This window comes from Lycium ferocissimum, chromosome 6, assembly GCF_029784015.1.
Source record: "Lycium ferocissimum isolate CSIRO_LF1 chromosome 6, AGI_CSIRO_Lferr_CH_V1, whole genome shotgun sequence".
Classification (NCBI taxonomy): domain Eukaryota; kingdom Viridiplantae; phylum Streptophyta; class Magnoliopsida; order Solanales; family Solanaceae; genus Lycium; species Lycium ferocissimum.
The window spans coordinates 68,124,646-68,136,634 of record NC_081347.1 but is presented as its reverse complement, the minus strand read 5'-3'; the positions used below and the strand labels follow the sequence as shown (position 1 = coordinate 68,136,634).

Here is an 11,989-nt window from a genome sequence, read left to right as displayed (position 1 = left end):
ACCAATCATGTCCATTAAAATATGGTTTGCTCCTTCAATTTTCATCAGCAGCAACACCATGGCCTACAAAGCTCTATCCCTCTCTTTTATCAAGTCCCACTTCAGTAACCGAGCTTTGGTACCAGGTAACATTGTTTAATTCTAAGATGATCATTGGAGTAAAAGCTTAAGTTGTTACAGATACAGAGAGCAATATTAATTATGTTAATGTTTCAACATTAGGTGTGAAGCTACAGTATTAGGTAGGGGTTCAGACAAATCAAGTAAATTTTGCTTAGATTCTGCATTTGTATTAGATAATTCATTAAATATGTATATTTTTTTAATCACGAATCTAGTAACTTACATGAGCTATGAGTTTGGTGTCAAATTCAAAACTCATAAACTTCAAATTATTGCACCGCCCGTGTTCAACATAACATGCATGCCAACAAGTGTTAATACTCCCTCCAATTCAAAAAGAGTGTTCAATTAGCCATTTGCACACCCCCTAAGAAAATACTACCTCCTAGGCAAAAATAGAAAATTTGACTAAAATAGAAAATTTGACTAAAATGCCCCTAATTAAATAGGTATTGGGATTTGGTCACTTAACACCTAATAAGGGCAAATCTGAAAAATAAAAGTTAATTCTTTCTTGATTTGATAAGTGAACACTCTTTTTGAACAAAAAAATATAGCCTAAATGGACACTCTTTTTAAACCGGAGGGAATACTTTTTAATTCATTAGATGGCTATAATAGCCTGTTTGACCAAGCTTTGGGAAGCCAAAAAAGAGTTTCGTTTAGTAACTGTTTTTGAGTAGTATCACAAGTTGAAAACATAGTGTTTTTGGTAACTAACATTGTATTAATCACTGGTGAAAGAATTATAAAACTATAGCTAAGTTATACACAACTAGCTATCTTTGAATACCAAATATCCACAGAGGCTCAGTCTAAGGCTATGCCTATTTCTAGAACATATGATGTTGGACTGCTAGCATAATTCCCTTAGAAGTTCTCACATTGCAAAACTATATTATCTCTCTAGCTATATTCTCCCATCCTTTTCTCTTCTTTTCAAAGATCCTTTGGTTTTTCTCTAACCAAATGGCATGTACAAACTCAGCATAAGACATTCTGAATATTTGAGCACTTTGAAACTTCCCCTTAGAGTTGGGTATAATGTGTATGTGTCTAAGATGTTGTTCCCAGCAGCTGGCGGTATGTGGTTGTTTCTTCATCCATTGTAGAACTCTTGTCCATATCTTCTTAGTGAATTCACAAGTGACAAATAAGTGTTCTCTGGATTCCTGATGACATTGGCATAAAGGATACTCTAGCTCCACATTTAATCCCCACTTAACCAATCTATCATAATTTAACAGCCTGTCTTGCATGTTGCATCTGGAGCCACATTGTAAAGGCTGCCTTTGGTCCAGCTGGTTTCCTAAATGATACTGGTAGCTTTGGTATTATTTAATCCCTTTGTTTGGTAGCATTTTCAACCTATTATTAGTTATGCACCCTATTTAGAACTATTCTTATACATATTAAACCATGACATTAACAATATCAGTACTATTCCTATTCTAATGCACCATATTCTTATGCAATGCATGTTATTTTATACAACAAACCAAATGGTCGATAAAAAGTAATGCCAGCATAACTAATCCCAGCATTACCAAAACACCCTATTCAGAACTATTCTTGTATGCCCTACCAAACAACAAGCATTTCCCCTGAACTATCTGATGTGTACCAAGAATCTGTAAATAAGGTTGTCTGATCAAGCTCTTCCCAGTATTATATTGTATCTGTTCTATCTGCTTTCTAGCCTCCAGAATCTTTCTAACCATCCAGCAAGCTTGCTGTGGCATGTGAAAAAGTGGCTTTTCCTAAAAGCACTTTTTGAAAGATTGACGAAGAACAAATTGCTGCTCTAATATTGCAAAAATATTTTTCAAATTTATCGGCAAGGAAGAAATACTACCCTCTAAAAGTTTTTTTCCCGCAAAGCACTTCTCACAAAAAATACTTTTCAAAATAAACAGATTTTGGAATTTCGACCAAACAGGCAATAAGATTTGCATTCTACTATTCTCCCATTTTGAAATATGAGCATCTCATCCCATGTATATAAAAGTTTAATTTGTTAAGAAACCCCATCTTAAATTATGTTATGTACCCTTGTGGGTGACCGAGTTTGTTGAGCAGGTGATCTCCCAAATGGGGGTTCTCGGGTTCGAAACCCCTGCATGCTTTCTCGGTCGAGCTCATCGCACTAGGTTTGCCTAGTGCGGTTTACCTCTCCTGTGTAGTTTGGAGGCTATTACAGTGGAGGGGGGTTTACCTTGTGCGCACCTGAAGGATAAAGGCTGCGGGATCGCTTGTCAACAAAAATTATGTTATGCACGTTTGATTAGATATCCTCATTCAAAGGCTCCTTGTAGCTCATGATTCTGGTGAAGTGGTGCTACTTGATCATTTAAAGTATGCCAACTTCCATCTTCTTGCCTTAATGTGCTAGGGGGAAAAGCTTGATGAGGGTCAAATAAAGAAATTTTAAGATGTACAATATAAAAAACTTATCGGTATTCGTTGATTCATACTACTTGATTTCTTTCCCAGCGTAGCAATTTCTTACGTTTATACAGTGGTGAATTTGGAATTGCCAGAAAAAAAAAGAGGAAGCTGAATTATCAAGAAAGCACCGGCTTCTGTAGTGAGTTCCTTGGCACTGCGCGTGATAACACAACCTCTACGTTGCAGTGGATTATGGCCTCTTTAGTAAGGTAACCTTGTGTTCAAGAGAAATTGTTCTGAGAAATATGCCAAATTGTGGGAGCGCCTTCACAACGAAGAAGAATAAAGAGGCAGTGAAAGATGAGGATTTACAAAAAATGTCGTACTTGAAAGCAGTGAATTTGGAAGTTCTGAGGCAACACCAGTCAGCTCATTTTGTTCTGCCACACAGAGCGATGGAGGAAATAGAATTGAAGGTATGCTACGATCAATTTCCTTATGGGAGAAATGGGTTTGGACCCGAACGTGTGGGATGGTCCGATGGACTTTAAACCGGAGAGGTTCTTGGTGGATGGTGAAACTGAAGAATTCCATATAACAGGAAGCAGAGTGATCAAGATGATGCCACTCGTTGTAGGGAGGAGAATGTGTCCGGACTGTGAGTTTGCTCGGCTCAATTTAGAGTATTTCGTGGCTAATTTGATTTGGCATTTCAAGAGGGAACCTATGGAGGGAGGCGATGTTGATCTAACTCAGAAGGTAGATTTCACTGTTACGATGAACAATATTACACTGAGAGCTCACATCAGTCCTAGGTATTGTACATATAACTTATTGGCCCTCGCCCCAGAGTTCTTATTAAGACTCTGGTGATGCATGGGTATGATAGGCCCCTCATAAGCCCAAACACAGGTTAGCAGCTTCAGGATAACCCGGGAGTGAAAGAGAAGTAGGATTCAGGCTAACTTTAATTTGACCTCGGAATACCACCTAATAACTACGGCAAGAGAGTCAAATAGGTCGGAAAGAAAGAGTCCGAGGTCGGTCGAACGAAGAGTCCGAGGTCGGTCGAACGACATAGATCTTCGCAGGTTCCATTTCATAATTCATTTAACCAAATGGGCGCTTTGGCAAATGATGTTGGATTTTTTTCCCATTTATATTTGTTTTATAACAACTTTGTGTCGTTGGATTGGAAAACGAAACAGCTGCACTATGACTTGTGGTTGAATAACCAAATAGCTACTTTTGTGTTTTTGGTTCATTGGTTGTGCATTGGTCTATAATGACATGACATTTACAGATTCCAGAAATATTGCTTGCATTAGCATGATGTTTACTCAATTACTAACTTGTATTAAAGTTTATATTGCTAATTATCACAAAAACTCATACTAATTTTTCGTTGTGTCTTGGAAGTGTGGTTTGTTTAAACATTTATATTTGTAAAGACAATATATACTATATGATTTCGCTGAAGTCTGATTTACAGGGAAATATACATACATCAGCTCATTCAGCTGATCAGCACATTCAATGATTGCTGATTTTATTGTAATATGGTCAGTGAAGCTTCAACGGAAAAGATCAAATAGAAGATTTCGTATAGCAAACAATCAGTTCAGCCTGGGACTGACGCGAGCTCGAAGTGGATTCTTCATGGTAAAGGTGAAGTCTAACTCCTCGGTTAAATCAATGTCGTCTCCCTCCACAGGCTTCCATTCGAAATGCCAAATCAAGTTAGCCACGAAGTACTCTAAATGGAGCATAGCAAAATCATACCCCGGGCATATTCTCCTCCCTACGCCGAATGGCATCATCTTCTTCTCTCTTCTTCCGCTTATATCAAATGGTTCGCCATCTCTATGATCCATCAAGAACCTCTCCGGCTTGAAATCCATTGGATCCTCCCACACATTTGGGTCCATGCCCATTTCTCTCACCATGAAATAGATTATAGCGTTCTTAGGTATGACGTAGCCGTTCAATTCCATTTCCTTTGTCACTCTATGTGGCAGCAAAAAGTGAGATGGCGGGTGCCTCCTTAGACCTTCCAAGATCACTGCTTTTAAATATGGCATTTTCTGCAAATCCTCCTCTGGTATCAACTTATTGCTATTTTCTACCTTTGATTGTTGGGGTCCCTCAATTTTGCACAGTATATCTTTATACAGTTTTTCCTGAATGGCAGGGTACTTAACCAAGTTGGCCATAATCCACTGCAACGCGGTGGATGTTGTATCGCTGGCTGCACCGAGAAACTCGCCACAGAGGCTGACAATCTCTTCGTAAGTAAGTTTCCTCTTTTCCTCTGGCAATTCCAAATTTAGCAACGTATCGACATAACAAACCGTTTCCTCTTCTTTTTTATGAACACATGAGTTGGCTTTTTCTTCTTTGTGCTTTATTTGAGCTTGGATTAGAGGTATGAATACACTCTCTACCACTTTTCGTAATGCAATAAGCTCTTTCCAACGGTTTCTGAAGATTAATTTTCCGACTCTGGGGAAAATGTCAAGTATTTTAAATTGGAGCACGGCTAGAAGTGCTCGATGCTGTGAATCTTTTATTTGAATAATTTGAGCCTCGTCGAGCTTGTTCCCGAAGCACATGAAGGCAAGAAGACAGAAGATGGCATGCTTAATATGATCAAGTACCATCACTCCCACTTCAGAATCAGCTGTATCGTGTAGCTTTTGAATGAGGATACTTAGTGCCCGATTAGCTCGGGATTTTGACCGGGACTTGATAAGAGAGGGATGTAACATTTCCAACTTGAGGTTTCGACGTAGGATCCGCCACGTGGGGCCATACGAGGCGGTATTGATGCTTCGGTCATTGCTACTTAAAATCTGATTGGTCGGTAATGCAAGTGGACGGTCGGAGCAAAGAGCGCCTTGTTGGACTAAAGCTTGGTAGGCTAAAGAGTGGCTAGTAATGAATATAGAAGTTGTAGTACCTATTTTGAGCGTAATAATAGGACCATACTTGGACTTGAGTTTTTGTAGGATGAGTTCAATATCAGCTATGGATTTATTTCTCAACAATGGTAAGTTCCCAATAAATGGAAATGTAAAGGGTCCTGGTGGGAGATTCTTCTTGGTTTTTGAATTGGAGAAAAAGAAAAGATTTAAGAGAAATATGAAGGATGAAGAGATGATAATACATAGAGATAGAGGGATGACAATGATGAACCAAGAATCCATTTGTCTAGTTGTATCCTCAAACATACCAATATACATCGGGCACAACTTAATTATCCTTCTTACTGGATCTCTAAGATAGCTTTTCGAACGAGATATGACCATTATGAGTTTTTGATCGCTATATATGCAGATTGTGTTGGGAGATAGACTTGTGCGTGTGAAAAAAGAAAGAATTAATGATAGGATAACAACAGCTAGAATATGAGTTATGGGCAATGTTATTTAGAAAGAAGTGCACTACCTTGTTCCTCCTTATAGGGCAGATAAGGATTTCTCAATTAAAAATAATATTGTTTTGTTGTACAATGGGTCACCACATATCCTCTCTGCCTAACAATACATTCTCACATGATCATTGATTTCTTAGAAGGCATTCATTTTCGAGCTATATATATATATATATATATATGCCACCTAGTGTTTCGATTTGTGCATGTCATCCATGTGCATGGGATCACACTAATCTTCTCTTGTTTCAATTTTATCGGATGTTTTGGAAGGGACCCATGTAGCATCTAACAGTGAAATTTTCGTCGGTTGTCCCTTTTTGGGCAGTTATTTAGCAAATGACCCTATTTTTATTTCTTTTGTAACGTATGAATCTTTAGTCCACGATCTAAAGATATCTTGCGAGCAAACTAAAAATCTTATTAGATGTTAGACCATGATCTAAAATTTTGTGAGTTATTATAAATGTTAGACGATAATTTAATGTTTTACCCGTAAGGGTGAGCAATATATAAGCGAATATTAGATCCAACTCCAACGTTGTTCCGAAAGGAATTTTTCAAGGGGTTGCATTAGCAGAACTTTTAAATATAGAGACAAGATACGGTATCCTAAAAAAGGGACATTGCGTAATTAGTTGTGTCCGCTATGCACCCACATTGAGCCTCGATTAATCTAGATTATGGCCGAATAAGGCCATTAAAGGGGAAGTGCTCTCTGTTAGGATTTTGTCACACTCAGAGCTCGAACACTACACCTCTGGTTAAGAGTGGAGACAGAGGAATATCCAAAATTTTGAGTTTACAATTCTTGAATTCAAGAAAAGGCAACTTACTAGGTTTTATATTGATTTATCTATATCTATTAAGTGGATTTTTTTAATACATATACATAATTTTGGCTAAAGTTGCTAGATTTTGCCGAACTTGTAACTGGAACTCTAGCTTCGCCCTGGGTAGAAAAATTCTATCCATCTCATTACAATCCCTAGTGATCTTTAAATGCTATATTATTATAACTCCATCGTTTTGCCCATCATCTCACTATATTCATTTCACGTGCTTAGTTAAAACTTTAAATCAATATGTATGCTTTCTCAATTATTCTTGATTCCAGTCAATGAAGTTCTGATAGGTTGGTATTTTTTTTGGGTACATCTAACAGTTTGTTATGGTAGTATTTTTGGAACATCTAATAGTTTGTTATTTTTGGTATACATCTAACAGTTTGTTATTTTTGGTATACATCTAACAGTTTGCTATGTTCCGTGCAGGTTAGCTCGAAACTGAATGCCTTGAACTAAATTTTTTCATCGAGCATTTAATGCTTCTATTTTCATTAGGGTAATGCTAAATGGGCAGAAGTCTATATTGTCCTTATTAGTTTGGCTCCAAATACTCTCTTTCACCTTTTATCTTCCCAATACATTATATCTAAATTAAGTTTATAATGACAAATACTTCGGATTAAATTATATAAATTGAAGATAAATAAATATTTAATTTATTATGAAATAATATAAAACACATCATATATATTTTAAACTAACTCTTCTACATTTTACATACTCATCATTTGTACATTTTACCAGTAACAATTAACATGTAACTCACATTTTTGCATACACGTTCCTATATATTTTAAATATAAGCAATTGACTCTCTTACATGATCCTATACCTTAAAAGTAAATAATTGACTCATATTTCACTTGTTTATCTCTTTGCCGATTAATCGAGACCCATTTCATCTCTATTTGCCTCTTTCCCATTATAATTTCCAACAGAGTTTTCAATATGTAAGGAGAGAATAAGAAGAAAAAGAAAAGGCAAAGGAGAAAATCGCTGGAGAATGAACTACAGAGGAAGATGTTCACTGGGGGAGGAAGAACGAAAAGAGGGTTTGTAGATGAAGAAGAAGAAGGATCTGTTTGTTACCCCCTGTTTGGATGGTGGTTTCCGTGGTTCATTAATGTATGGTTTTTACAAAAGATGTTTGTTTCATTGTTTTAAAATTATGTGGTATGGTATTTTACCCGTGAGTTCATTCCATGGTTATATAACCATGAAAAGTTTCATTTGCGGTTTTTTCCGTGGTTACGTATTTCATTTGTCCATTATACCCCACCCTCCACCATCCACCCCATCCACCCCCAACGCACCCCACCCCATGTCACTCACCCCCCACCCCCGCCCTACTACCCACCCTCACCCCCAACTATCCTCTACCACCCACCCCCACCACCCCAACCACCACCCACTACCCCTCACCACCGCCTAACGCCACCCCACAACAATTCACCCACCCTCATCTCACACTACCCAGCCCTCCACCACCCCACCCACTACCCCTTACCGCCACCCCCGCCCACGCCCTCACCCCCACACACACACACATCTCACACTATACTTTTTTTAGTTCTATTTTATGTTTTACTTGAGTTTTATTAGTATATATAAATTAATTTCTAATTAAGAATTAAGTGTATTTTAGTAAACTTACAAGTTATTATATATATATATATAATATACAATATACCATACCATACCATACTATACATTAATGAACCACGCGAAACAACCATCCAAACAGAGGGTTATTAAATTCTTGGTAAAAGGACAAAAGAGTCCTTAAAAGTTATATATATATATATTGTTATCCTACAACCTTCGTGTTGTGTGTATACACACACACATATATATATATATGATACACACACACACACATATATTATATATATATATATTTGTGTGTGTATGTATATATATATGTGTGTGTGTATATATATATGTGTGTGCGCGTATATATATATGTCTGTATATATGTGTGTGTGTGTGTGTGTATGTGTGTGTGTACGCGAGCACATAAATACTGAATGATTAACCATCTCATATTTAAAATTTTGTTTTTCTTATATTAAGAACTAGTATACTTACCCGCGCTTCACGCGGTAGGAAAAAAGAGTCCTCTTATAGATATAAAAATTATAGATTTAATGAAAGAAATATGAAAAGCACAAAATAAAATGGATGCAGATAAGTAAAACAAAAGTATAGATCTAAATTCCCACATTTAGTCTAAAATATTTGTTTCTACCGAGGATATGAAATTTAAAAGATAAATGCACAAAATGTATCTGTCAATAAGCATTACAAATTTAGATTTACTGAAAAGTAAGAAATGAAGAAAACAAAAAAGAAAAGGGGGATAAAACTATAACAATTATCTGTTAACCTCGAGCCTCTTTGAGAGCATCTACTTAATACAAACAAAATTAAATATCCAAACGAATTACAACCCTAGAAGCACAAAATTAAACAATTTAAGAAAACTAAAAATTACATGTCAATTAAAAAAATTAAATGGAAAACAAATAAAGGCACACTGTAAAAAGAGTCCTAATCTGACTACTAACTAAAGCAATGATTATAAAGCACGCCATAATTTCCTGATAATTCTCATGATGCCTTTAACCGCGCAAAGATATTGAAAAGAGCATAAATATGAGCATATGGGCCCGAAAAGAGAAATAAAAACATAGTACGTGCTTGTTAACTGTGAACCTGTTGGAACGATCGGCCTAAAATTAAAATCACAAACGTTATAGCCATATAAGCACAAAGTAAATAAAAATAACTTTCTGACGTGAAAGAGTAAAGGTATACTATAAGAATAATCCTACTCTTATGAGATGTTCATCTTTTAATTATAGATGGAAGCACGGAGTTAGTGAGAATTCCTTCATCTATTTTGATTTAAACCATTTCTTTATAGCGTAACCTTATCTTATGTAGAGTGTTTTTCTCCTTTATGTTAAGTGATTTTTCCTATTTGAATTTCAGTATTAAAAATCTCATAAAGAATGTATTTTTATTTAATTTAATATGCATTAAAAATAAAACTCACATAATTAAATAAAAAAGATAATGTAATAATAAGTTTGGTAGCATAAAAGAATATGCTAATAAAATTGTATACATATCTTTTTAATAGATATTAAAAGGTAGATAAGATAATGCAGAATAAAAAAGGGAATTATATCGATTTGATTAATATATTGTGAATACATTATCGTACAAGACATTAACTATTATATGACAACAAGTTCGTGTGTAGATTTTAACCATACATAATTGAGTAAATGTGAGTAAGTAGTGAATTTGTTGTTATAATTAAATCGAAATAAGTAATTATACATGTTATCAAATGTATTATCTTGTGTTGTAGTTCTATCACTAAAGCTAGGATTATAGTCTTAATTCTTTAATTTTTTTCTAATTCCTATAGTTAATTTAGTTGATCATTAGACGACTGCATTCGACAAATCAACCAAGTTAAAATATTTGTTATCATTCAACAAAATAATGTAATTATACAAGTATTCGAATATGTTATCTTAGGCTATAGTTCTACCACAAAATTATTTTCTACACATATAAATCTTGTGTATAGATAGTAAACCAAAATATGTTTCTTTCATTTTTTTTAAGGAAGAATCTAAATCTATTACAATTGTTAATTAATGGAACGTGAGAAACATATAAGAAAAAATTAATTTCACATTTTTAGATGAATTTACCGAGTTTTAATGCTAAATATGTTTAAAACTTAATTATAAATTTTTATTTAATCTGTTATATTTTTCTTTGACGATGTATGTTCAAATTTTTAAAAAAAAATTGTGATGCGGACCAGGCTCGAGCCCGTGAATTGATGATCACAAAGTTGGGTTGGTTATCGTTGGGCTGAAATAGCTTCATCCATCGAGTGGGTTTAATCAAATCGTAGTTGTCCGCTTGAATAATTAGAGGAGTAGACTAAACAAGTTAAGTTTATAAAGAAATAATTTAAATCAACCGATAATATACAACAACATAGGACATTGCATGATTTACACAAGTGTACATGAAAAAAAAAATTAACGATTTAGCAAATATATTGTAACTATATTATTTGCACGAGACATAAGCTATTATATGACAACAAGTTCGTGTGTAGGAGTTAGCTATGTAAGTAGTAAATGTGAGTAAGTAGTGAATTTGTTATTATAATTCAATCAAAATAATGTGATTATACATGTTATCTTTTTTTTTTTTGATTAAATAGACACTACTGATATATATATCAAATATATCTACATCCTAGTTACATTAGAGTTTATGGCTCCAGGGCCATTCAGTTGTCCAAAAATATCACCCCCATGGGGGTTATCAAAATTTACAATCCGATTAGATAAAGTACCACATTGGTCATCAAAATATACATTTCTAACAAAAATAGGAAGGGCTTCCAATATGCTTTACTTCATTAAACAAAAGTTGCTTCCCTCCTTCCTTGGCCAGCAAATTTGCTACTTTGTTCTGCTCCCTGTAGCTATGGCTTAGCTCCGGATGCCCCAGCCTTACCATTAAGTACCTTCATTCAGAAATGATAGACTTGTAAGGAAGATGGCCTTCTTTGATCATTTTAATTACCTCTATTGAATCTGAGCTGAGTTCTAATGGTACTAGGTTATCTTTCTAAAGCAATTCTGAGTCCCTGCATAATAGCCATTAGTTCAACAAGAGTATTCGTAGTGTGAGGTAAACCTTTCATAAACCCAATTACCCACTTCCTACTTTCATCTCTAAACACTCCTCCTATCCCTCCTATACCAAGATTATTTTGACAAGCCCCATCAGTGTTTAGTTTAAATCTATTACCCTTGGGAGGTTCCCACTTGATAGAAATAATCATTTTTTGCTTAAGGGGATGAGAGTTTCTGCCAAGCATATTAAATTCAATAGCATAGTGATAAATAGTCTCAAAGAAGGGATATTCTCTTGTCTGATCGAAAGATTCTGGTTTCTATTCAACCAGATTCCCCAGAAACAAAAAGGCATTAAGGTATAAAAGTCTTTGTTCCTAAGACTATCCCAGGTAGTGATCCAGCTACCCACACTACTAAAGGAGGAAGGATGGATAGGGGGATTACTCTTTTGGGCCAAATAGTTCCAGAACTGCCTGCTGATGTAGCAATCAAATAGAAAATGATTGATATCTTCA

The 11,989-nt window shown here is 35.3% G+C and overlaps 1 protein-coding gene across 1 annotated transcript; it reads right to left on the bottom strand.

Annotated features, from left to right (window-relative positions):
* Positions 1-3,935: 3,935 nt before the first annotated feature.
* Positions 3,936-5,747, bottom strand: LOC132060170 (cytochrome P450 89A9-like). Its single transcript, XM_059453073.1, has one exon. It carries the CDS (start codon positions 5,739-5,741, stop codon positions 4,128-4,130), a length of 1,614 nt encoding a protein of 537 aa, XP_059309056.1. The 5' UTR covers positions 5,742-5,747; the 3' UTR covers positions 3,936-4,127.
* Between the last annotated feature and the right edge of the window lie 6,242 nt (positions 5,748-11,989).